We start from the raw sequence: 27286 nt of genomic DNA on the forward strand, positions 1-27286 counted from the left end.
ACTATGCAGGGCATTTTCGGCTTCATTTCTCAGTGTCTGCCAAAGCACAGTGGCAAAGGCTGAGCTGGCCCTGAGGAAGGGGTTCCGTAAACTTCTGACAGATGATGGTTATGAACGCGTGCAAAGCAAGACATGGAGAGACGGGACTGATGGCCCAATCTCCAAACTCTCCAGCAACGGATGCAGGCATTCAAGGACCTTTTGGGGCCGCTCGAGGTGGCTCAAACGGTTTAAAAAAAAAAAAAAAATCCGCCTGTAATGCGGGAGACCTGGGTTCGATCCCTGGGTTGGGAAGATCCCCTGGCGGAGGCAGGGCAACCCACTCTGATATTCTTTCCTGGAGAATCCCCATGGACAGAGGAGCCTGGCGGGCTACAGTCCATCAGGTCGCAGAGTCAGACACGACTGAGCGACTAGGCACAGCACAGGGACACAAAACCCGGGGAGGCGGACTCAGGCGGAACCTTCGTCCTCAGCTCCAAGTTTCCCAGGACTCCACTTCGACCGATACACTCTGAAATACACGGCCTCCTTCCCCACTCTAGAAGGCCTAACCCGAGAATGGAATCCGGTATTTTCAACGAAACGACTAACGGACACCTCAACGTTTGAGGACAGTTTCTCCAAGCAGCGTTAGCCCAGAGCGGTCCCATAAATCCCCCCACACGTCTGCGTCCCAGAGCGGAACCGGCTGGAGTCCGGAACCCAGGGCGCGTGCTCGGCGTGCAGGCAGCCCAGCGCTCGCCACGCCCTCGCCACGCCCCCAGGCGCCTGTAGCCCGCCCCCGCGCCACCCTTGTTCCGGGACCCCTGGGCGTGCAGCTCTTAGACCCCCGCGCCGCGGGAGCGATCTGGGCTAGCCCGAGCTCCCTGTTAGCCTGGGGAAGCCGGAAGAGACCGGGCAGCGGGGGAGAGCAGCAGAGGTTGGCGGGGCCCTCCCTGCACGCCCAGGGAGACAAGGGGGATAGAGGGAGCGAGGCTGAGTTAAGCGAGGGAGCTCGGGTTAGGTGAGTTGGGTGCGGCTTGAGCTCGGGACTGGTGCCAGGCCCCCACGCCGGCGTCACACCCGGTCCGAAGACAGGCGGACGCATGGCCTCGTCATTCCTGCCCTCGGGGGCCACCACGGGTGACAGTGGCGGAGAGCTGAGCTCCGGGGACGACTCCGGGGATGTGGAATCCCTCCAGAGCCCCGAGATCGAGGCATCCAGGAGCCTGCCAGAGCTGTTTGAGAAGGCTGCAGAGCACCTCCAAGACCTGGTGCAAGTGGCCAGCAGGGAGCAGCTCTTGTACCTGTATGCCAGGTACAAGCAGGTAAAGTAGCAGGGAAGGGCTGGGTGCGGGAGCGTGACCGTAAGCCTTCCCTTTCCTCCAAAAACAGATGTGAAAGTGCTTGGTTAATGGTCAGGTGTAATGAAGTTTGTGTGTGTGTGTTTTAATCATCTAAGGATTAGCTTCGTTCTGGACAGGGAAAGGACCTGTCTGCTATCCTAGGAGCGATATTTAGCTGACACTGAGAGACAGTTTTTCTGGGTCTTTCCCGACTTGTTTGCTGAGCGACAGTTTTTCTGGGTCTTTCCCGACTTGTTTAGTGACCTTGCCCTTATGCCCTTCATCAGCTTCAGAACATTTACAAAATGGGTAAACGATCAGAACCAGAACTAACTTGTAGCTCCTGAGTCTAAGGCTCTGAAATTACCTGGAGGTATGGAAATACAATAATGTCATATGACACACCTTTTATTCTCAGAGGGTAACTGGGTTGGAAAAATTATTGCTTCATCATAATCAACAATACTTGGTTAGCATATTTTATAGCAAAACACTTGGGAGTTATGCCTGTGGGGGATTCAGAGAAGCAAAAACATCATGATACTTGCCATCAAGAGATTTACAAAAGTTACCTGAGGAGTTTAGATTTAAACATGTGAAAAACTGCCGACAAGAGTTAAAAGTTGAGGAAGACTCCAGCTTTTGGAACACTGGAAGCAATGGAGTTCTGAATAATAGCCTATTTTATGCCTCTTGTTATCTATTTCCCCTTATATTCTTTAAAAAGAAATAGTTGTGGGGGTCCCTCTGTATCATAAACTGAATATACTGACTTGAGATGAAGATTCTTTTGAAGATCGATGAATATCAGTTAAAGTGACCTGAGAGATGTAGTTGTAGGGATAAATGATATAAATTATAGTGTTCAACGAAAATTGCCCCTGAATTGGCCTCAGAATTTTTTCTCTTGCAAAAGTTCTGGGTATCTATTTTCTCTTTGGTCATTAGTCCTGTCCTAATAACATTAAAATGAGACTTTCAGTTATTTAACAAGAATTTATGGAGCATTGTGTTTGGACAAGTAATATGGCTGACTGATGATTCTCTGGGCAAGATAAGACTAATTTTCTCCACATTTCCAAGAAACATTGTTTTCCTCTCTATGACATATCTTTATTGGTATTAGCATCAGCATCATTAAATATCTGATACCAAGTCATCAGTGAACTGTCATCACCTGCCAGCTGGTAACCATTCTGTCTCAGGTGTACTTCATCCAGGTACTCTGGAAGAGGTGTGCATTCCTCACCCTCTTGACATTAGAGTGTTTAGAGATATTCTGTATCTGGAAATAAAATTCCTCATTATGAGAGAATAATTACTAGAGAATTGGGAAAATAAGATTATGCTTACTTAGGCATGTTAGGACATACAGTGTTCATCAGTCTCTTTTAAATATTTTGTTTCTATCAGAATTCTGTGGCGGTATTAAAAATAGCAGTCTTTGATAGAATAACAGAGTTGAGAGTTCAATATAATTCCTGCATGGTGGATCAAAATTTCTCGTAAAATAATTACATTTCTCGTAAAATCAGCTTTTCTCATAAAATAATTTCACTTTCTATTCCAAATAACACTCTATTTTGTCAGCAGGAGAAGGCTAAAAATAAACTGAGCTGTGAACATTGTTTTCTCAGGCAGAGACCTAACCTTACCTAACATAATAGTTCTCTTAGTCTCAGATAAGCCAGTGGCTCCACTAGCATCGTTAGTGGTTTCAAAAAGATCACAGCAGTTAACATTCATCAGTCTGCACCGTGCCAACAACAGGGAACTGACTGACACCTGTGAAAACCTGAGGCCAATGGAAATTTCACGCTCCTGTTGAGGAGCCTTCAGCACCAGCACAAGTGGGGATACTCAACACACCTTCCTACTTTAACCTGGGTACACTTGATTCACTGGTATTTACCATTGGCAACCTTGGTTGAAACAGTCTGTTTCAGGGGCCCTGAAAATATGTATATATCAGAGAGAACAGAGTTTAAGTGATGCTCTGTTAAAGTGCTAATTTTATAACTCTGTTTCATAGCTTAGGATTCATTATCTAATGATTTGAAAAATGTTACTAATGATGTCCTAGAATCCTGTAGTTTTATTTATTCAGCCTTTTCTGAATCCAGAACTGTTCTTTGAATTTGGGAATACAAAAGCTTCTGTGTCAGGTTACAGGGTCAGCTGCTGAACTTTTATTTTCATCTCAGATAATGGGCTAGAGGTGGGTGATCTAGGCTGATAGGGTGCTCTGCTTCATGTAATCATCCTGGGGCTCAGTCTTTTTCTGTCTTGTAGTTTAGCCATTCTCAAACTGTGGTCTACAGACCACCCCCCCACCCCCCTACCCCTGCCCTTAGAATCCCTCAGACTTCAGAGAATATAAAGTCAAAACTATTTTCATAATAATACTAAGACACTACAGGCATACCTCAGAGATACGAGGGTTTGCTTCTAGACCACTGCAGTGAAGCAAATATCACAATAAAGTGAGTCACAGGAATTTTTTGGTTTCCCAGTGCATGTGAAAGTTGAAGTGTTCATCGCTCAGTCACATCCGACTCTTTGGGACCCCATGAACTGTAGCCCACAAGGCTGCTCTGTCCATGGAATTCTCCAGGCAAGAATACTGGAGTGGGGTGCCATTTCCTTCTCCAATATAAAAGTTATGTCTACACTATACTGCAGTCTATTAAGTGTGTAGTAGCGTTATGTCTAAAAAAATGTGCATACCTCAGTTAAAAAATACTTTATCGCTAAAAAGTGCTAACCATCGTTTGAGCCTTCAATGACTTGTAATCTTGCTAGTGGAGGGTTTGATATATTGGGAGAATTAGCAAAATGTGACCCAGAGACATGAAGTAAGCTAATGCTATTGGGAAAATGGTTGCAATAAACTCGCTTGATACAGGGTATGCACAAACCTTCAATTTGTGAAAAATGTAGTATTTGCAAAGCACAATAAAGCAAAGTGCAATAAAACGAGGTATGTTTGTATTTGCCTTTTTTCTGTGCTGTCATGGTGGATAAAACTGCTGATGTGTTAGCATGAATCAAGGCAGTGGCAGCAGTAGTATTTTTTAACCTTTTTTTTTTTTTTTTTTTTTTTTACCACTGTGTACTCTGAATTTAAGTTGGACTATCAAGAAAGCTGAGCACAGAAGAATTGATGCTTTTGAACTGTGGTGTTGAAGACTCTTGAGAGTCCCTTGGACTGCAAGGAGATCCAACCAGTCCATCCTAAAGGAGATCAGTCCTGAATATTCATTGGAAGGACTGATGTTGAAGCTGAAACTCCAATATTTTGGCCACCTGATGCAAAGAGCTGACTCATTTGAGTCAGCTGATGTTGGGAAAGATTGAGGGCAGGAGGAGAAGGGGACGACAGAGGATGAAATGGTTAGATGGCATTGCCAACTCAATGGACATGAGTTTGGGTAAACTCCAGGAGTTGGTGATGGACAGGGAGGCCTGGCGTGCTGCGGCTTGTGAGGTCGCAAAGAATCGGACACGACTGAGCAACTGAACTGACTGAATTTAAAAAGTAAAAGGCCAGTTTCACTTTAAAATGCCTTTGATAAAGCCGTAAAAATTGCTGATTTTCTTTAATTTTAACTCTTGAATACAAGTCTTTTTAATGTTGTGTGTGATGAAATAGGGGTACACACAAAATATGTCTCCTGCATACTGAATTATTGTTGGCTGTTCTGAAGAAAAATGCCTGTGTAAATTTTGAGTTGTAAGTTGACTACCTACTTTTCTCAACATACATAATTATTACTTAATACAGCAACTTACAGATAAACTCTGCTTATTCAGGCTTGAGTATTTGGCATACAATTTCTTGAAAATGAGAAAAGTCAGACTGTCACTTAAAGGAAAACAACTGCTGGTACTTGTTGCCAGTGACAACATTTGAGCCTTCAAGTGAAAATTAGGTTTGGAAAATCTGTATCTGCCACCTGATCTTGACAGGTTCCTGATACTGAAAAATGTTTTTGATAGATTAGTGCTGGCTTTAGTGGTTGTGAACTTTTACTGCTGTGTGTGTAATGAAATAGGTCAACATTTGGAAGATCTGCATAACTCAGTGAACTGTTTTCAGACGTTGCAGGGAATGAAGTTCCAAATTATGTGTGGATAGAAGATGCATTCAAAGTATGTGAGTCAGACCAATGGATTTTAATGGAACAGTATAAAAAATTTGTTGATATGGCTTCAGATTCCACGTTGTGAAAGAAAGAAAAGAAAGTGAAGTTGCTCAGTCATGTCTGATCCTTTGTGACCCCATAGACTGTAGCCTGCCAGGCCCCTCCATCCATTTTTCAGGCAAGAATACTGGAGTGGGTTGCCATTTCCTTCTCCAGGGGATCTTCCAGACTCAGGGATTGAATCCAGGTGTCCCACATTGCGGGCAGATGCTTTACCATCTGAGCCACCAGGGAAGAATCTTTAAGAAGCTATCCTTGAAGAAACTGCCACTTGTTGAGATTTGGTGTGATATCAAAGAAGAATATCTACAATTATCTCAAAATGCTACTAAAATACTTCTGTCTTTTCTAACAATGTATCTGTGTGAAGTTGTTTTCTTCGTCCAAAACAATGTATCACCATAGACTGAATGCAGAAGTAGAATACACCTGCCTTCTATTAAGGCAGATAGTAAAGAGATTTGCAAAATGTAAAACAGTGTCACTTTTCTCACTAAATATTTTTTGCCTTAAAATATATCGTTATTTTCCATAAAATTTTGTTATTTATGTTAACATGTAACAAGTTTATTATTTTTAAAATTAATTCACATTTTAACACATTTTAAAATATACTTTCATTTCTAATCTGGTAAATATTGATCAATATAATCCACATTAAAAAAAAACTCTTTGGGGGGCTCAGTCTCTAAGAGTGTAAAGGGATTACAAGACCAAAAATTTTAGAACTGCTGCAATAAGATCTTTCCATGATCAGTTCTAGCCTAGGCAGAGGGAAAGGGAAGAACAAGTCCCTCTTTCTTTTTAAGGAAGATATTTATGTCACTTTTACACACATCCAGTTCCCTGGACCTGGGCGGAAGTTGCATAGTCACATAAAATGTTCAGCTCAGTGCTCTTGTGTCTGGCTGAGACTTCTGTCACTGTAGGAGAAATGAAGGATAGGCATTGGCATTTGTTTCTGCCACTGGCTGTTGTCTGGACGAAAAAACACAAAGTAATAACTGCTATTTTTATGATGCCTAATAGTTTATCTCATGACATATTTCTAACAATCCAGTAGTTCAAGTGATTTTAGAGATGCCAGAATGGAAGCCTGGATTCTATGTAGCATACGAAACAGTGATGTCTAGTAGAGGAGTATTGGACTTGGGTGTCAGTCCTGGAGTTAAGTCTTGACTCCTGATTCAAGATTTATAAATGTGTGAGCAGTGACAATCCTCGGCTTCTCTGTACTCATTTATAGAATGAGTACGTAACGACAAGCCTAACAGGATTGTTGTGTGGCTCCTTTGAGTTATGTGAAGCTTTTGGTTTATAGTGATTGTCTAAGAAATGTAGCTCTTGCTCTTTCGTCCTTTCTTCTCCCTGTCCCTTCCTCACTGGACTGCCCCTGTGTCACTATACATTTTAATAATGACCAGAGAGCCATGCAATTAATTACTAAGCAGATAATAGTGATGATAGGAAATCAGAGCTGAATGAGATCATTGTAGACTGAAAGGGTTCCTTAGAATCTGAACCTTGAGTGGTACTGAAAGGAGCATTTTGAAAAGTGGAGGAAAGAAGGTGAGGGCTTTTCAGTTGAGGGAAATAACGTGAGGAAAATAGAATAAAAATGAAAATTCTTAAGGCAGTTAAGTAGACCAGTCTGATCAATGAGTAGACCATCAGTTTGATTTTAGCAAAATGCATGTGTTAGGAATATCAGGAGGTAGGGGGAAGGTCCCAGAGAAGTAGGTAGGGTTCACATTGTGGTATTTAGCTTTAGGGAGATAGTAGGTAGGTATTTTGTTGAACACATGCCTAATGTATACATTCCATATGCAACAAACTTTTTTTTTTTTACTGCCTTCAGTTAGACACTGCTGTGTGCAATGGGTGGGTTAAGAATAGTTTCTGAGAGACTTTATTCTTGTAGAAAGATGAGGCTACACAAATCTCGCTAACCCAAGGGAAAATGTGGAAAGTGCCATCACAGAGAGGGAGAAAGTGTTGTGAGAGTTCATCGGAAAGGGAGATGACTTGTGGCAGGGGGAATCAAGGTGTGCAGTAAAGTCTAACTTGTGTGAATTTCATTTATGCTTATTCATAATGCAAATCACTGTGTAGTTTAACTATAAGTGTTTGAGGATTAAAAATAAGTATTGACCACGAACAAGAGAAGATTATTGTGGAATAGATAGAATTTATAGAATTTGTTGTTGAGAACCTTGAAATTTTTTCATGGCTTTTAGCATCTAAATTTATACTGACTAGTTTCATAAATTTGAAAATAGTGTGTTTTATTCTGGAGTTTGAGAGAGAGAAAATGCTGATAGTGTTGAGAATCAGCATAAACAGACTGTATGATGAATTCTGATAAACTGTACTTTAAAACTTGTTTATTGCATATTTAAAAATTCTTCTACATTATAAATGGTAGCATGATTACAAAATCTATAATTTGTTATATATATATACACACACACAATTTGTCTAATTTAGGAATGTAACTGTTTATCATTCATTTTTAAAATGTGTTATACTGGTAGTTAACAGTTGTTTTATGCAATAAGCCAAAGCAGCCTCTATTTAAAGTTTATTTTTTTCGTTTGCTTTTGCAAAGAATGTTACATTTTATTATTTTATATAGTTGTAGATATTTTCTAACCTATAGTTACAAAGTATATGTAATAGATTTAAAAATTAAAAGTTTCTCAGGTAGTTTTTTGAAAAATAAATTCTTGATTTTATCTCTGCCCACCCCCTTCATTTAGGTCAAAGTTGGAAATTGCAATACACCTAAACCAAGCTTCTTTGACTTTGAAGGAAAGCAAAAATGGTAAGAAATTCTTGGGATCTAATGTGGTTGTTGTAAAGGGCTTAGGTGTTTAGGAATTAGAAAGCAGTGAGCAGATTAAAGAATTATTTTTATATTAATCTCTTTCTGCTGTAGGCAGTGCTAATGACAGGCAGTTGGGAGAGAGATTAAAAGCCGATTTTAGATAAGTCTCCTAAAGGATTCTTATGCTTTGATGTTGGTATATAAGTAGTTCATACATCCCTCACATATGAATCACTTCTTAGAGAGTGACTGTAAGAGATGTTGCTTGAAATTTTCCTTCCTAATCATACAGCCCCTAATGGGTCACCACTTTTCTCTGGAGGGATCTTGGAAGAAGGTCCGGATGATGGGAAGGGAGAAGGGCAGGGTAAATCCCATATTTTACTCTTTATTCCCCTTCCCATTTTTTTCTCCTCATCTCTAATGCTCTTCCGTTCCTTGCCTACCATGGTGAAGAAGTGCTTCTAATAACCTCTTGAGCAGAGAGGGAAAGAAAAATAGATCCTGAGCCTACTTCTTTCCTGAATACATAGAAAGACTATGCCCTCCTAGAATTTTTTTTTTTAATTATAATTCAGAGATTACATCCTGTCATATGAGGCCTTATATCCTCCCACCTTGTTTAAGTGAAAAGAGAGAAATCATATACAATAGGGAAACTTAGAGAAGAAAGGACTTTGGAGCATCTGCCTGAGATTAAAAGTAGAGAGGGAAGGTTTAAAAAGAAAAGGTGAAATATGGTTGTAGAGAGAAGAAGTACTAAAACTGGATTCTCACCTTCTTTCTAGAGCAGTGCTCCTCAAAATGTGGTTCCCTGAACAAGCTGCCTGTCTGGAGGCTGTTTGTCACCCAGCTGTGAGGAGATAAAGAGCTTGAACCTGAAATGCAAATCAGTAATGTCATTAAGCACAATTATTTAGTTCAGCTGACTTCTTTTGTGTAGAACATTCTCAGTGACCGGAAGCTGTGCTTTGATTTTCTTTCTGGCTCAAGCTTCCTATGCTGATGACAACAAATAGTTCTCTGCTGCTGCTGCAGCCCACCGGGCTCCCCCGTCCCTGGGATTCTCCAGGCAAGAACACTGGAGTGGGTTGCCATTTCCTTCTCCAAGGCATGAAAGTGAAAAGTGAAAGTGAAGTCGCTCAGTCGTGTCTGACTCTTAGCGACCCCATGGCCTGCAGCCCACCAGGCTCCCCTGTCCATGGGATTTTCCAGGCGAGAGTACTGGAGTGGGGTGCCATTGCCTTCTCCAATAGTTCTCAGACTGGCATTTTATTACTGTTATAAAATTCCTTGATGCATATTTTGTGCGTTTTTAAATTTATGAATTATAACTTCACCATTACTTTCTCCCCTGTGTTTTCCTGTTTTTTTTTCATTGTTTTTAGTAGTTTTTAAAAGTTTAGACTTTACGATTATAATAATTCAGGCAAAAATCGTCAATAGATGCTAAAACCATTAGATGAAAAACAACTCGGGAACAATATTCACACAATCTGAGTTCACACAATAAGAGTTTACTTATTAATTACCAAGAGGAAACCTGGAGACACTGCTTGTACTAAATCCTGACTCTTATCACTAGTGATGGGACAAGCTGCCGTCATGTGACCCTGATGCGATGAATTGTAAATGACATTTCACCTATATGTTGCTCTTGCCAAATATTTCACCTGATTCTAATCATGATTAATCATTTTTGTCAAGAAAACTTTCAAGAAACAATCAGACAAATGCAAATTGAGATATTTTTAATAACACCGGGTTTGAACTGTTAAAAAAAATATCAGTATCATGGAAGACAAAAAGACTAAACATACTTGAAACTCAGTGTGATGTGTGAGTCTTGATTGGCTCCTCATCTGGAAAAAGAAAGCTATAAAGAACATTTTGGGGAAATCTAAATACGGTTCATGTCTATTTGTTTAATAGTATTAAATAATGAAATTTCTTTACTTTGAAGAATGTATATTTGGGGTAAAGTGTTACGATATATACAAGTACATTTCAAGAGATTAAAAATAAATTTAGGAAACCTCAGAAAGATGTTCTGTCCATGATAAGAACAGGAAGGTAATGGGAAAACTCTGAGACTGAGTCACCTTTTACAGTGGTTCAGTGACTATACCTCCCAGTTGGAGGTAGAAAGAATTGGCAGGGAAAAGCCAAGAAGGAGGCCTGGTCTAGCAGCTGGCAGAAAAGAAGAAAAGGAAAGTGCAGAAGGGGGCTCAGGACTGAAATATTGCTCTTGGTTATAACTGCAGGAAGCCCCTGCCTTCTCATTCATTAGTACTCTTTCTCTGTCTTCACCGCCCCCTCACTTTTGAAGTCCCTGCCCAGGGCCTCAGGGTCTACTACTGGCAGCTTAGAGATGAGATAACAGCAGGAGGGGAAGGTGTATTTCTCATACCTTAAAATAAGAAGTTTGAAGCATTTCCCACAGAATATTGTTTTATGTGATGAATAGTGAACACATTATTGAAACACCGTAAACACAGTTAATTCATTAGATGGAAACTACTCCTATTGTCTGTAGACCATGTGTTCTCAGCAGGGGTGAAATTTGGGTTTGAGGGAGTTTTAAAATCTTAGATATTATAATAGTTTATGTCTTCTTAAATTTGACAAATATGCAATATATATTTTAAAATTTCATGGGAAGGGTGATTAGAGGAAAAAGTGTCTAAAAGGGCTCCTTAGGTGGGCTGATAAGGTCTGTATTGCTATGGACCAATGTAAAGGCAAAAAGAGAAGGCTGTGCGTCTGTGGCTTATTACATCTTGTGACCATTAAAACGTGTGCCTTTTTCTTAATAATAACAAGAAATATACTGTTTGTGTTTCTTACATAATTAATGATAGGCCATTTTGGATATTACTACAGGGAAGCATGGAAAGCGCTTGGTGATTCAAGCCCCAGCCAAGCAATGCAGGAATATATTGCTGTAGTTAAAAAATTAGATCCAAGTTGGAATCCTCAGGTAAGACTTAATGATTATAACTAACACTTTCCAAAAAACCACCATCTTTCTCTCAAATAAATGTTAAAACTAAGCTGTAGGGTTAAGCAACATCCTTTGAGTTTTATTTTCTCAAATAGAAAGATTATAAAGTTATTGTAATATTTATCTATCTAAAAATACTATTGCTTATATGTTCATATAGCCAGCTACTGATACTGAGAACTCTGAATTGTGGAGAATTTTTAAAAGCATAATTGTAAATCATGCAAAAGCTCAGTTCATTTTAGAATTTGAAAGAGTTTAACTTGTGATCATATTATTATCTTGAGAAATGGGAGGATTCTCTTCTTTTTTTTTTCTTTTTTTGTGAGCACCTTCTATGCAAGTGCAAAATGCTTATTGATGGGGTAAAATATGAATGACATACTTTCTGCTATTATGTACATAGTTTAAGGTACATTATAAGGCTTCCCTGATAGCTCAGCTGGTAAAGAATCTGCCTGCAATACGGGAGACCTGGGTTTGATCCCTGGGTTGGGAAGATCCCCTGGAGAAGGGGACGGCTACCCACTCCAGTATCCTGGCCTGGAGAATTCCATGGACTGTATAGGCCATGGGGTCGCAAAGAGTTGGACACAACTGAGTGACTTTCACAAGATATATTATAGAAGATAAAACATAAGAAAAATAGAGTAATAGTATAAAACAATAATGAGGTAAGTGCTAAGGTATCCAGTAGAAGAAGAGATTACTTTGGACTTTGGGGGCACTTGTTTCGTTGTTAGATATTTATTACCAGTATGAAGGATGGAATCAGTGATGGAATCTTAAAATGTCAGAGTTATAAGGAACCTTAAAGATGTAAATGTTATGACATATAAAAATATATCTTAATTATGAGTACAAAGTGGGAAAGATAACCAACTTAGGATATCTCTAATGATATGACTGCTATAAAACATCATTTGTGTACAGATATATACCATAAAGGTTGTGAAAGGTCTTAAAAATCTGAAATTCAGTGGTAAGAACAAGTGCCTCTCTGAACTGAACTCAGCCTGAATACAGATGGCACAATTAAAAAAAACGAAAACAAGCCTTGAATTTGCATGCCTCTAAGTGAGTCCTTACTCTTCAAGTCCAGCCACTGCAGTCTCAGTTCTTCCCTATTGACTATACTTGACTGTTTCTGATTGCCTGGCTTTATGTAGGCATTTGAGGTTATAACTTTTGATAAATGACAGAATTTATGGCTTCTTATCTTCAATGCCTTAATTACTAAGTAAAATTCCATTAACTATGACTATTACAAATGCTTGCACAGTCCATGTAGTTAAGGTAGTTCTTCCTTCTGGAAACCCAACTAGACATGAAGGATGTTTTAAAAAATATCTATATCTTACCTGCTTAATTTATGAAACTTGAGTAAATTAACAGAACCAAAGATCCATACTTTTCAAGTAAAAATGATTCTTTAATACATGATTCTAAAAATATGTTAACATCATAATCTAGTTGTAAAAGAAATTTTATATTTCCTTTACATTTTAATTTTTAGTTTAAACACTCTGAGCTGGTACCTTTGACTCATAGCTTTTTCCCCCACATATTTTTGATTGGTATGGGGCCGGACCCTAATCTCAATCTCAAGAGATTTGATATTTAATTCATTTTGTTTTAGGTGAAAAGAATCATTTTCTATTGATATTTGCTTCTAAAGATGATGAAATAATAGCAACTCTCATGCTGAATGTGTTCTTTGCATATATTGCCCTTTGAAATCTTCTTAAGAATTTTAAGACTTAGAAACTATTATTGTCTGCATTTTAAAAAAGAGGAAATTCAGGCACAGAGAGGTTTAGTAACTTGCCAGGATCAGCCAGCTAATAAATGATATCGCTGGGATTTGGACCTATGCCTATATAAGTCCAGATCCCCACTCTTAACCACTCTGCTCTCTGTCCCGTAGCTACTTCATGTGTATTAGAAAAAAGCATGTGGGGAGGGAGTGATGGGGGAGTGGATGAATTGGGAGATTAGGATTGACATACAACACTGCTGCTGCTGCTGCTGCTAAGTCGCTTCAGTCGTGTCCAACTCTGTGCGACCCCATAGACGGCAGCCCACCAGGCTCCCCCGTCCCTGGGATTCTCCAGGCAAGAACACTGGAGTGGGCTGCCATTTCCTTCTCCAATGCGTGAAAGCAAAAAGTGAAAGTGAAGTCGCGCAGTTGTGTCTAACTCTTCACGACCCCATGGACTGCAGCCTACCAGGTTCCTCCGTCCATGGATTTTCCAGGCAAGAGTACTGGAGTGGGGTGCCATTGCCTTCTCCGACATACAACACTACTTTGTATGAAATAGATAATTAAGGGAAACCTACTTTATAGCACAGGGAGCTCTACTTGTGGTAACTTAAATGGGAAGAAAATCCCCAAAAGAGGGAATATACGTATGACTGATTCACTTTGCTGTACAGCAGAAACTGTATAAAGCAACTATACTCCCAGAAAACACCCTAAACCTTATGAGAGAGCCTGAGCTAGAACCATCTTGCTAAACTTCTTATGTAGGCATTTGAGTTTATAACTTTTGATAAGTAACAGAATTTATGATTTCTTACCTTAAATACCTTATCCATCGCCTCCCATATCGATCATGTGTTTTTGTGTGTGTCTATTGGTGAGAACACTTGAAATCTACTCTCTAAGCAAATTTCATGTATAGAATACATTGTTATTAATTAGTATGTTTATTGGTAACTAATAAGAGTACATTATATTGTCTTGATATAACTTTTTTAAAGTTTTAAGAGTAGCACAAGGAACTCTTGGATGGCATTTGTCTAGTTATGCCAGTTGTTTCACTTGTTTTATCATTTTCTATCTATATGTACATACATGTAAATAGGTGTCCTCTGAATTATTTTGTTATGTTTGAACCGTTTTAGAGAAGTTATAGACATCACGTCCTTTTACTGCTTAATACTTCAATACATTGCTGCTGCTACTGCTGCTAAGTCGCTTTAGTCGTGTCCGACTCTGTACGACATTACCATACTGCAATTATCAGAATTGGTCATTGATTCTTTCTTGGTGTCAAGAGTTCCTATAAGGCATGCATATGTGTGTGTATGTAGATGTATGTGTACATATGTGTTAAGATAAAAATTATAAATTTAAGGTATACAACATGATTTATGTGTATATACATAGTGAAATGATTACTGTAGTTGTACTAACTAATATATCATCTCTCATGGTCACCTTTTCTCTCTGTGTGTATGAGAAGAGCACCTGATATTTACTCTTAGCATATTTCCAATATTCAATACAGTATTATTAACTGTAGTCATCATGCCTGTAGTAGACTTATTCATCCTACAGAACTGCAACTTTGTACCCTTTGACCAATATCTCCCCATTTTCCCTAGCCAGTGGTAAACACCATTCTATTTTCTGCGTCTATGAATTTGACTTTTTCATTTTTTAGATTCTACGTATAGGTGAGATCATATAATATCTGTCTTTCTCTGTCTGGCTTATTTTACTTAGCATGATGTCCTCCCATCTGTATTGTCATAAATGGCAGGATTTCCTTTTTTCTCATGGCTAAATAAGGGTCTGCGGTTTGTGTGTATATACACACAGGACAGGTCTTGTTTATGCATTCATCCATACACGGACACTCAGGTCTTTCCATATATTGGCTATTGTGAATAATGCTCAATAAACAATGAGAGACCAGATGTCTGAGGTTCTGATTTCATTTCCTTTATATGTAAACCCAGAGGTGAGATTCCTGGATCACATGGGTGTTCTATTTTTCATTTTTTGAAGAACCCATAATGTTTCCATCATGGCTATACCAATTTACATTCCTACTGACAAATAACAATGATTCTCTTTTCTCAAAATCAGGAATTTTAACATTCATTCAGTATTACTGTCAAATTCATAGTCCATATTCCTGTTTATCGTATATCTAAAATGTCTTTCATAGTTATTTTTAAACATTCTGATCGGTCGTCCAGCCCAGGATCATGCACTGCACCTGGCTGCCATGTCTCTTTAGTCTCCTTTAATCTGAAGTGGTTTCTCAGCCTTTCCTTCTTGACTGTCATGTTTTTGAAGAGTATAGGCCAGTTAGTTTGTAGAGTGGCTCTCAATTTGGGTTTGTCTGATGTTTCCTCGTAATTAGATTTGGATCATTACATTTTTGGAAGGAATACCACAGAAATGTGTCCTTTTCTTTGCATTATACCGGAAGATACATGATGTCTGTTTGTCCCCAAATTGGTTATATTAACTTTAATCACTTGCTTTCTCCACTACAACATTTCTCCCTGCCCCCTTTGAAATTAATGAGTAATTTATGGGGTGATACTCTAAGACTGTGTAAATATCCTTTTCCTAATCAGATTTCACCCACTAGTTTTAATATCCATTAACGATATTCCAACTCAATCATTCCTTCTACATTTATTATTTGGCATGCCATTGTGAGGATGGGCTTTCCCTTCTCCCCTATTTATTTATTTACTCATTTCCAAAAACTGTGAAAGGATTCTACCCTCCTTACAAGCTAATAAGATAGCCCATTACTGTTTCTTAGATACTGGCAGAGTTACAAGACTCTTGGGTCCGAGCCAAAGGACTTTATTATTCATGGCATGACAAACAACATGAGCTTTGTTGGATTTGCTTCACATTCTTGTGTCCCCCAAATCCCGCAGGGATGACACAGGTGGGCCTAGATGGATGCCTGCATACACAGTGGGTTGTGCCATAGTGAAGGAGCACTGAGCTTTGGGGACTCATCACTTTCATAGCAGGTAGAAGCAAGCCTGCTATTTTTCAGGGGTGTGGAAGAAATCACCTCATCCCTGATGGTGGCTTACTGCACACACAACCCTGAGAAAAGGCCAAGATAGACGTAGTCAGAACCTGGCATGCCGAACATGAACGTGCTCAGGGCCCCTGGTTGATTGCCTCACCCATTATAGTCAAGAATATCCTCACAGATTTGTATTTTATTCAATAGTAATACCAATTACCATCGTTTGGCCACTGAAAGCCATTCAAGACGGCTCCCATGTCCTTTTGATGTGTCCCCATCATTCTTTGAACACTTTTCTTTCTGGCTGTTTCCAGCTGTATTAGTCTCCTAGGGTTGCCATAGCAAAATACCATAAACTAGTAGTTTGTAGTTTAAAATAGCAGAAATTCTCCCACAGTACAGGAGGCCTGAAATTACAGTGTTAGCAGAGCCATGCTCTCTGAAAGCTTCAGGGAAGAGTCCTTCCTTGCCTCTACCAGTACTTCTGGTGGTCTCAGAGAGTCCTTAGTTTGTGGCAGGATAGCTCTAGTTTCTATCTCTGCTCACATGGCCTTTTCCCCCTGTGTCTCTATCCAGATTGGCCTTTACTTTCTCTTATTTAGACAACCCGTCACTGGATTTAGGGCTCGCCTTAAACCTCATCTTAACTTCTCCCCCTAGCTTTATTGTGATGTAATTGACATATAACATTTTATAAATTTAAGGTACACACACCAGAGAAGGCAATGGCACCCCACTCCAGTACTCTTGCCTGGAAAATCCCATGGATGGAGGAGCCTGGTGGGCTGCATGCAGTCCATGCGGTCGCTAAGAGTCAGACATGACTGAGCGACTTTACTTTCACTTTTCACTTTCATGCATTGGAGAAGGAAATGGCAACCCACTCCAGTGTTCTTACCTGGAGAATCCCAGGGACGGGGGAGCCTGGTGGGCTGCCGTCTATGGGGTCGCACAGAGTCGGACACGACTGAAGCAACTTAGCAGCAGCAGCAGCAGCAAGGTACACACACACGTGTTGATTTGACACATATGTGTTGCAAAATGAGTGCCACCATAGCTAACACCTCCACCATGTCACATAATGTTTATATTTTGTGGTGCGAACATTGAAGATCTACTCCTTTAGTAACTTTCAAGTATGTAATACAGTGTTATTAACTATAATCACCATGCTGTACATCCCCCAGAACTTATTCATCTTATAACTTGAAGTTTGTACCTTTGACCAACATTTTCCCCTTTTCTCCCCTACCTCCCAGGCCCTTGGTAAAAACCATTCTACTCTTTGTTTCTGTGAGTTTGGCTTTTTTAGGTTTCACATGTAAGTGATGTTATGTAGTATTTGTTTTTCTCTGACTTTTTTTCCACTTAGAATAGTACCTTCAAGGTCCATTCACTTTGTTGCAAATGGCCGGATTTCCTTCTTTCTCGTGACTGAATAATATATATGTGTGTGTGGGTCATATTTTCTTTATTAATGCATCTGTTGAATTAATCTGCTTATCTTCTTTCTGTTTCTGTCTGTTGGCTATTGTAAACAATGCTGCGGTGAATATGGGAGGAAAGATACTTCTTCAGGATCCAGTTTTCCTTTCCTTTGGACGTCAACACAGACAGGAGATTGCTGGATCATACGGTAGCTCTGTTTTTCGTTTTTGAGAAACCTCCGTACTGTTTTCCACAGTGGCTGTACCAGTTTACATTTCTCCCAGCAGTGCACAAGGGATTTATTTTTTCCCTCCACCTCCTGGCCAGCACTTATCTCTTGTCCTTTTGATGATAGCCATTCTGACAAGTGTGATTTGCATTTCCCTGATGATAGTGGTGCCAAGCACCTTTTCGTATACTTGTTGGCCATTTGAACGTCTTCTTTAGAAAAATGTTTATTCATTTTTGCCCATTTTTAAATTGGATTTTTTTTTTTCTTTTTGCTATTGAGCTGTGTGAGTTCTTTATATGTTTTGGATATTAACCCTTTATTGGAAATGTGATTTACAAATATTTTCTCCTGTTCAGTAAGTTACCTTTTCATTTTGTTGATGGTTTCTGTTGCTGTTTCGAAGTTTTTAGTTTGATATAGTTCCACTTACTAATTTTTACTTTTGTTGCTTTTGCTTTTTGTGTCAAATCCAAAAGATCATTGCCAAAACCATTGTCAAGGAGCTTTCCCCTTATTTTTCTTCCAAGACCTTAATGAATTTTTTTATGCATAAGTTCTTAGTCTATTCCAGGTTAATATTTGTGGGTAGTACAAGATAGGTGTCCAGTTTTCCCAACACCATTTACTGAAGAGACTGTCCTTTTCATTGAGTAGTCTGGGCTCCCTTGTCAAATATTAGTTGACTGTATGCCTCATCTTAACCTGATAACATCTGCAAAGACCTTGTTTTTAAATAAGGTCTCATTCTCAGATATCTGGGGTTAGACGTGGATGTGTCTTTGTCGGGGAGAGGACACAATTCAACTCACTCCACAGGTTCATCTTCTGCTTTCTCTGTCCTCACCCTAGAATTGGCTTTTCCCCTTTGGTTCCTTTTAGTAGAGAACGGTATTTAGAAAGCAAAGTCTGGGTGTTGAGTATGCTCATTTCTGCTGGGGCGTCATTGCTTCTATGCCCTTTCAGCGGACATACCTGAATAATACTGCTGCTGAGTCACTTCAGTCGTGTCCGACTCTGTGCGACCCCATAGAGGGCAGCCCACCAGGCTCCCCCGTCCCTGGGATTCTCTAGGCAAGAGTACTGGAGTGGGGTGCCATTGCCTTCTCCGTACCTGAATAATACATATGCTGAAATGCACATATATGTTAACACACATTCATACTTACATCTGTGTGTACATGCATACATATGTATGCGTTCAGGTATGAATGTGCACGCAGATAGATTCATTGTGGACACAGACGTGTGTGTATATACCCACACCTACTTAACCCTCTCTAACATATGTATCCTATATCTGTATTTCTATATTTATTTACTTATATATTAAAACCCACAAGTTCATATTGGTACCTCTGATTCCAACCCTGCACTATAGGGTACATTGTTGTCTTCCCTCTTTCTGAATTTGTAACACCTTTCTAAGTCAGAACCCGGGCTCCTAATATTCTCATTATATTTACTCATTTTCTTGAGCTAGAATACACAGGAAGCCGTTTCAGAATTGCTAACCTACACCCCTGTGAAAAGCAAGTTTACTAACTGAAGTTCACTACTTATTTATGGGTTGTTTATGTTTTTTATTTTTTAAAGTAAAATTTATATAAAGTGAGATGCTCAAACTTTTAAGTGTATAATCTGATGTTTTAAAAAATATTCAAGGTAGTTTTGTAAAAACTTTGATAAAATTGGAAAATAATTGCATTTCAGTCACTTTGTTTTTTTGTGACTACTTCCTAATTGACTGGTCATTTGGAAGATTAATATTCTTTTCAGTGTGAATGCCCTGGGTTCCCAGGTGGCTCAGTGGTAAAGAATCTGCCTGCAGTGCAGGAGACATGGGTTTGATTCTTGGGTTGAGAAGATCCCCTGGAGAAGGAAATGGCAGCCTACTCCAGTATTCTTGCCTAGGAAAGCCTTTGGACAGAGGAACCTGGCGGGCTACAGTCCATGGGGTCACAAAAGACTTCCAACACAACTTACCAAGTAAACAACAACAAACCTGACCCGTGAAGTCACTCTGTTCTGAAGTGGCTGCCTTGCTTCTAAAGAGATAACATGGACACAAAGATGTGGGATTATAGCCTGATAAATATACTAACAGTTCTAGGAGAGGACATTTTCCAAATTAAAGAGTTCTATGTTTTTCTGTAGTTTCTAGCTAATAATTGATATTTTTACATAGCTCTTTTGAGAAGATTTTTATTCTAAGATACAGTGTAATGAGTAGCATTTGAGTCCTGTATAAAGACTTTTTGAGTACAAATAGCAGGATGATTGGAGAAGGCAATGGCAACCTACTCCAGTACTCTTGCCTGGAAAGTCCCATGGACAGAGGAGCCTGGTGGGCTGCAGTCCATGGGATCATGAAGAGTCGGACACAACTGAACAACTTCCCTTTCACTTTTCACTTTCATGCATTGGAGAAGGAAATGGCAACCCACTCTAGTGTTCTTGCCTGGAGAATCCCAGGGACGGGGGAGCCTGGTGGGCTGCTGTCTATGGGGTCACAGAGAGTCGGACACAACTAAAGTGACTTAGCAGCAGCAGCAGCAGCAGGATGATTTGAGTTTATTTGGTCTCTGTTGATCCTACAAGTTAAGGCCAAAAAGAAAAAAATAAGTTAATGATCTCTCTGTAGATCTAACTTATTAAAAGACGAATCTCCTGTATTTTGCATATATAATTAAGGTTTTACTGTGTTGCAGATTACTGTTTCATATTGAACCATTTATAAAAGGACTTTTGTCCTTTTTTTGTACATCTATTAAGGTATGATTGATAGTATTCATTCAGCTCATTTATTGCACACTTATGGTGTGCCTGTTATAGCTCTCAGTGCTGGAGATAACAGTGAACAAAAGAGACCCATCCCTGCTCTCAGAGAGCTTACAGTTTGGCAAGCATAAGTAATAGAATAAATATAGTGTATGAGAAGGTGATTAGCACTATGGAGAGAAAGCAGGAGAAGGAGAATAGGGTGTACAGGAGGTGGGGTTACAATTTAAAATGAGCTGATCAAGAAAGGCTCACTGAAGAGATGACACTGAGCAGAGACGTGAAAGAGTGAACCGTGCCGGTATCCAGGGAAGAGCATTCTATATGGAGGGACAGCCAGCTCAAATCCCTAAGGCAGGAGCATGCCTGGTGTGCTCTAGAAATTGTTAGGAGGGCTGAATAGGTATACGGGAATGGGGTGCAGGGCAGAGAAATAGGAAATGAGGTAGCGTGGGGCACATGGGATAGTCTACTATAAGGATTAAGGCTTTTACTCTAATGATAAGGGATATACACTTGGAATATAAACTTGTAAAAAAGATATAAGTATTCTTCTATATTGTCCAGTAAATAATATTTCAATGAAAGTAACACAGATATATGGAAATAAAAATTCAAACAGTAAGAAAGGGTATGAAAACAAAACTTTATATATGAAGTTCCTTGTCCCACACATGATATACTCCTCCTGTCATTTCCTAGTAGACCTAAGCAGTTGTGACTGTTTCTATAATTCTATAACAGTTGTGACTGTTTCTTCTTTTAAAAAAGTGTTCTTTGTAATTTGAATGTTTATTTGTCTGATAGATAGATGAAAGTTTATCTGGATAGTTCCTGCAGCTTCATTCCTCTTTGCCCATGTACCTGTTTCTCTTCACACCGAGTAAAGCTTCTTGTGACCACCAGAGGGAGCAAAAGTTCCTGATAAACAAGGCACTGTTCTCAGGAATTTCTAGGGCTTTCTGTGTGTTTCGGTAGTATTGTTAAAACCTTGCTTCTCGTTGGCCATCTAGTCTTTTGCCCTTGTTAGAGAAACTCCTTAGAAACTTTCATCTTTGCTTGGGATATTACTAGTTACTTTATTTTTGTTCACCATAACTTGTCTGATGACTCTTAGGTTAGCATTCATTGCATTATATTTGTGTGTTGCTTATGAAGATAAGTAATATAGATGGGAGAGCTGAGACTCTTTTGTTCTGAGCTGTCTGGTACCCATCTAGACTTTTGCAAAATGGCTACTATTCATCTGTGGTTTTTACAGCATCATTGACTTATCTTTTACCTGTAAAAATTCATTGAATATCAGAATAGATAGTGGAACTTGAAGAAACAACAGAGGAGCCAGAACAGGGTCCTGTCCTAACAGTCCTCTTCCTGTGCCTGGAAGAGGGCATGACACCCCACTCCAGCATTCTTGCCTGGAGAATTCCCATGGACAGAGGAGCCTGGTGGGCTACAGTCCGTGGGGTCGCAAAGACTCAGACACATCTGAGCGACTAAGCACAGCACAGCACAACAATAGTGCCAAAGAGATTGATATATACATACATGAGGAAAATAAAATTTTAACCAAGATTTGAATGTGAGGGACTTCCTGGGAATCTAGTGGATAAGACACTGTGCTTCTACTGAAAGGGGCACAGGTTTAATTCCTGGTCAAGGAACTAAGATCCCACATGCTTCAAAGTAGCCTAAGTAAGTAAATAAATTGAATGTGGTAAAGGCTACTTTTAAGCCGATAGGAATATCATAAAGCATAAAGTCTGCATGATTAAATGTTGTTTTGCCCAAGACTATATTGCTGTTTCTCCTTACTATTCTTGCAGTTTTAACTGTAGGCTGTGTTAATTCTAAATTCATTTTTAAGCCCTGATCTTTTCTGTGATCCTGATCAGGGTTCAGGGTTTTTAGAGCAGGATCACAAAAGCTAATTTTTAAAAAGTGAATAGCCTGCAGAGTCCAGGCCATTAACATAAATGAATGAAGTGGGTTGGAATTTATACATAGTCGTGAGAATTGTAGTTTACAGGGGGTGAAAGTGAAGTTGCTCAGTCGTGACCGACTCTTTGCGACCCCATGAAGCCTACCAGGCTTCTCCATCCATAGGATTTTCCAGGCAAGAGTACTAGAGTGGGTTGCCATTTCCTTCTCCAGGGGCTCTTCCTGACCCAGGGATCGAACCCGGGTTTCCTGCATTGCGGGCAGAGGCTTTACCCTCTGAGGCACCAGGGAAGCCCTTACAGGGGAGTGCATGCCTATATGGACTAGGGAAATGGACCTTTGCTCCAGCCGGCTGTTGCTATAAGTGCCAGTAATGCCAGACCAGATATAAAATCTTGGCGTTAGTGTGATATCTCTTGATTTTTGAACGAGGCTTTAAAAAAGAAGTTAAAGTTGGCTAAGCAGTTGCACTACAATGTGAGCCAAATTAAAAATACATCTGCTGGTGCAGTCAGTCTTAAGGGGCCTACCTTTTGACTTTGTTTTAGGTTCATGTGTCAGAATACTTGTTGAGTATTTCTATTTTATTGTTGCGGGGGCATTTCTACATGTTATCCCTATTTTACATCTGATCCCACTCAACTCTGTCCTCTATATTGCTTCTAAAATACATACCTGACCATGTTTTCCGTGTTTAAAAGTGATTCCCTTTTACTCGTAGGCTAAGTTAGTATGACATACAAATTCCACCACAATCTGATTCATATTTACACTTCAATCCCACCTCCTACTCCTCCTCAACCTTTATTTTAAACTCTAGTACTATCAGATTTAAAGTATTGTTTCAGCAACCTGACTGCGCACCAGAATCCCTTGCAGGGAGCTTTAAAAATACAGATGCATAATCTTTACTCCAGATTTACTTAAAATTTCCTGCTAGGATCCTGACCTCTCTGTTTGTTTTAGTTTTGTTTTAATGGCTCACGAGTCACTTTGAAGCACTCTGGGGTTGTCAGTATCTACTGCCCTACATCTTGCTGTTTTACATCTTCTGATTTTAGTTCAAGTTTTTTTTTTTTCCCTTTATTTGGAGAGCTCTCTCTGTTTACTAGATTAATTTGTGCTCATCCTTGAAGACTAGGTTTAGGATATTTTCACCTTTAGGAATCTTTTCCCTGTTCCTTGAACCATACAGAGATAGACAAAGTGACGGCTCTCTGGGCACCTCTGCTTTCATTGTTCTTACCATTTTGAATTGAAATTATGTTTCTCGTGTCTATTCTTTTCCAGAATTAAGATTATGTCTTATTAATATTTATAATTCCTTGTACCAGCTCAGTATGTGAAACAGAAGATGACCAGTAACTGCTGGATTGGACTGGTCTGGCTGTTATGTTGTGCGTGGTACAGGGGAGGGGCTGATGAAGAATTTCAGTCCGTATAGCTAAAGTTTGCATAGATTACTTGTGTGCACTATGCCTGCTGTTATTTCTGCTGTGTATAGCTGTTTCAATTATTGTAGTACCACGTTAATGGAAAATCAGGTTAAGACCTTGTGTAAACTGAATTCTGAATTCAGTATCTTTATTCCTTTTTTATATGTGTTGTGTCCGTGTTTTCTTAGATTTGCTTTGTCCAGACTAATTTGGGTGAGATTAATTGGGTTAAATACTGTGTTCCTTATGTAAGAACATGAAAGTTAATACCATATTTAACTGCAAATTGAGATTTGGGTGAGCCAGAAGGGAAGTTGAAGAACATTTGACACAGACATTTCTCTAGAATAAATCTGAGTTTTTAAAAAAGCGTGGAAGAATTTTGCTTCAGTAACAAAGAAAAATCCATTGGCTGGATTAAATTGTGATTTAGGTACACTGAATTGTTTTTTAGATCAGTGGACTCCAGAGGGCAGTGTTCTACAGCTTAAAGTGACTGATTTTCTGTGATGATACATTTTCCTGTATTATGCTTACTTTGTGTTTTTGTTTCTCTTATAGACACAAATTAAAACAGCAAGGTTAGAAATTAAAATTTTCTATCTGTATTTAATAAATCAAAATATAATATTTTAATGAAAGAATAAAATAGTTTAAATAAAGGACATATTTTATAATCTAAAAATATTGATGCCTTGGAATAATGAGAACTAACAATGGGAAAAAGATTTTGTTGTCCTGTTCAGTTCATATAAATGAAAAAAAAAAAGCAACATAAATTTTATTTGGTAATTAAATTTATTAGACAATTTGGGAAAATTAGTATCCTGTGTAACTAAAATTTTCTTTCACTAAAGAATGCTCAAGACTTTATTTGTGCAGTAGAACAGGATATATTTCTTTGTAAATAAAGCAGTTACACATTTGAGTAGACTAACTGGATTATGATATTAAAGCCATAGCATGCATGCTTGCTCAGTTGTGTCTGACTCTGTGACCCTGTGGACTGTAGCCCACCAGGCTCCTCTGTCCATGGGATCCTCCAAGCAAGAGTACTGGAGTGGGTGGCCTTGCCCTCTTCCAGGGGATCTTCCTCACCCAGTGACCAAACCAAACCTGTGACTCCTGGTCTCCTGCATTGTTAGGCAGATTCTTAACCACTGTGCACCTGGGAAGCCAAACAGAGCCCTAGGCAGAAGAAATAATCCAGCAGTAGGTATTACGGAAGGAATTGTTATTTCAGGTTTACTTTGATAAAAAAAAGCAACTTAAATATATCAATTCAGAGTTAGTAATTGAAACTGCATTTTGTCTAGTTTCAAAATTACAAGGAGATAATTTTTTCCTACTGAAAAACCATTTGTTCTAATAGTAGAATTCTATTATAACATGTTTTGTTATTGGGAACAAAGGTTGAATATATTGATATTTTGGGTCAAATTTGTTAGCCTCTGTGAACAGCTAATTTCTGGTACAGAAAAAGCATGTTGTGTTAGTAAAAATAAAATGGTTTACCTTACTGACTTCATAAAGGGTTGCATAATATTTAGGAACTATTGAATGCTTAATACTTGTATGTGTTTGTGTGTGTTTGCCAGTTGAGTCCAATGGTTCCTACTTGTGGTTAAAAAATATGTTTGGTTAGCTTTCAGTTCAGTTCAGTTGCTCATTTGTGTCCAACTCTTTGCAACCCCGTGAACTGCCAGACGCCAGGCTTCCCTGATCATGACCAACTCCCAGAGCTTCCTCAAACTCCTATCCATCAAGTCAGTGATGTCATCCAACCATCTCATCCTCTGTCGACCCCTTCTCCTCCTACCTTCAATCTTTCCCAGCATCAGGGTCTTTTCTAATGAGTCATTTCTTCACATCAGGTGGCCAAAGTATTGGGGCTTCAGCATCAGACCTTTCAATGCTTAACTTTAGAAGAGAATTAACAAATAGATACTCATCTGGCACACTATTTTAACATTCATTCCATACACTTACTTGTCTCTGAGTTTTTTAATTTTTTCCGGTTTATATTTGCTGATTGAGGAAAGGAAGCAGTATGAATACCTGTGCACATATGTGTATGTATGTAAAAAGTTTGACAAACCATTCCTTATTAAAAATACAGTTTAGTGGTGTAATTTTTAAAATTTTTATTTGTGACTGTGCTGGGTCTTTATTGCTGTGTGCAGGCTTTTTCCAGTTGCACTTGCTTCTCTTGTTGCAGAGCTGAAGCTCTAGTGCGTGGTCTTGGTGGTGGTGCACAGACTTTGTCACCCCATGGCATGTGGGATCTTCCTGGATCAGGGGTCGAACCTGTTTCCCCTGCCTTGGCAAGCAGATTCTTAACCGCTGAGCCACAAGGGAATTCCCTAGTGGTATAACTTAAAAGAAACTTTAAAAAAAAAATCATATAAAATTACTTTGGGAAGATAAACTCCTAGGGTTTCACTGATATTGGTGGGATAGGGTTGCCCTGGATCCAGCTTCTGATTTTAGTATATGATGGGTGTTAGTTTTGATATTTCTTCTGGTAGCGTGTAGTCGTAATAAGTGTAGTCATATCACAGTTTTCCAGTTTTTTCTTAGGTAGAATATTTTATTCATTTCCCCACCTGGGAAGCCATGAAAAAATGTTAGTGAAACTCTTAGTAATTTATAATTTTAATTGAGGTAAAAGGGGAATATACTTAGGAAAGATAAGTCATTTTTCTTTTTTAAATGTCCCACTTTACTCTTTTTAGCATGTAATTAGGTTTTAACATAGCATTTCCCATCCTCTAGCACTGGCTCATTTTAAATGTAGGACCTGAAAATCTGTTAATAGGATTTGAAATCCAGTGAAGGAAGATAGATTTTTATTCACTGTTTACTTAAGGGGAAAAAAAAAAACTGTACAATTTAGTATATCTCCTTTTTGAAAGTTTTTTAAATTTTTAACATTTTGTGATATTAAAATTTAGTATTATAAGCCTAAAGTGGATAAGTTTTGAGATTGATTTCCCTTCCTGTCTCCCCACATTTGGCTCCTGTGAGAAAGCTTTATATATTGAGAGACTGAATGTTTTAAATATCTAATATTTGTACTATAGTCAACTGAATGACTTTTATTACTATTTTAATTTTTAAAATTTTTATAGTTTATGGGTCATTTCTCTTGTATATATATTATTCCATGGAGTTAGTCTATATTTTCATTCATTAGTCTAGGATTGTACTAGATTTCTCTACTTCCAAGTCTTCGTTTTCTTTTCAGATCTATTTGTGTTGTAAACTAGGGATGACTGTGTTAATTTGTCCTTTGAGATTTGGTTCAGCTA

The 27286-nt window shown here is 39.0% G+C and overlaps 1 protein-coding gene across 2 annotated transcripts in view; it reads left to right on the top strand.

The window, feature by feature from the left end:
- The first annotated feature begins 612 nt into the window (after nt 1-612).
- ACBD6 (acyl-CoA binding domain containing 6) overlaps nt 613-27286 on the top strand; it is a 205521-nt gene continuing 178847 nt past the window's right edge. The window contains exons 1-3 of one of the 2 annotated variants that reach the window (XM_040263863.1): nt 613-1310; nt 8293-8357; nt 11244-11340. In XM_040263863.1, coding sequence (XP_040119797.1) covers nt 1089-1310; nt 8293-8357; nt 11244-11340 — 384 coding nt within the window. In that variant the 5' untranslated portion in view covers nt 613-1088. The remainder of the gene's footprint in view (nt 1311-8292; nt 8358-11243; nt 11341-27286) is intronic. The other variant, XM_040263864.1, reaches the window with a different exon arrangement.

The sequence above is a fragment of the Oryx dammah genome, unplaced genomic scaffold (assembly GCF_014754425.2).
Source record: "Oryx dammah isolate SB20612 unplaced genomic scaffold, SCBI_Odam_1.1 HiC_scaffold_21, whole genome shotgun sequence".
Classification (NCBI taxonomy): domain Eukaryota; kingdom Metazoa; phylum Chordata; class Mammalia; order Artiodactyla; family Bovidae; genus Oryx; species Oryx dammah.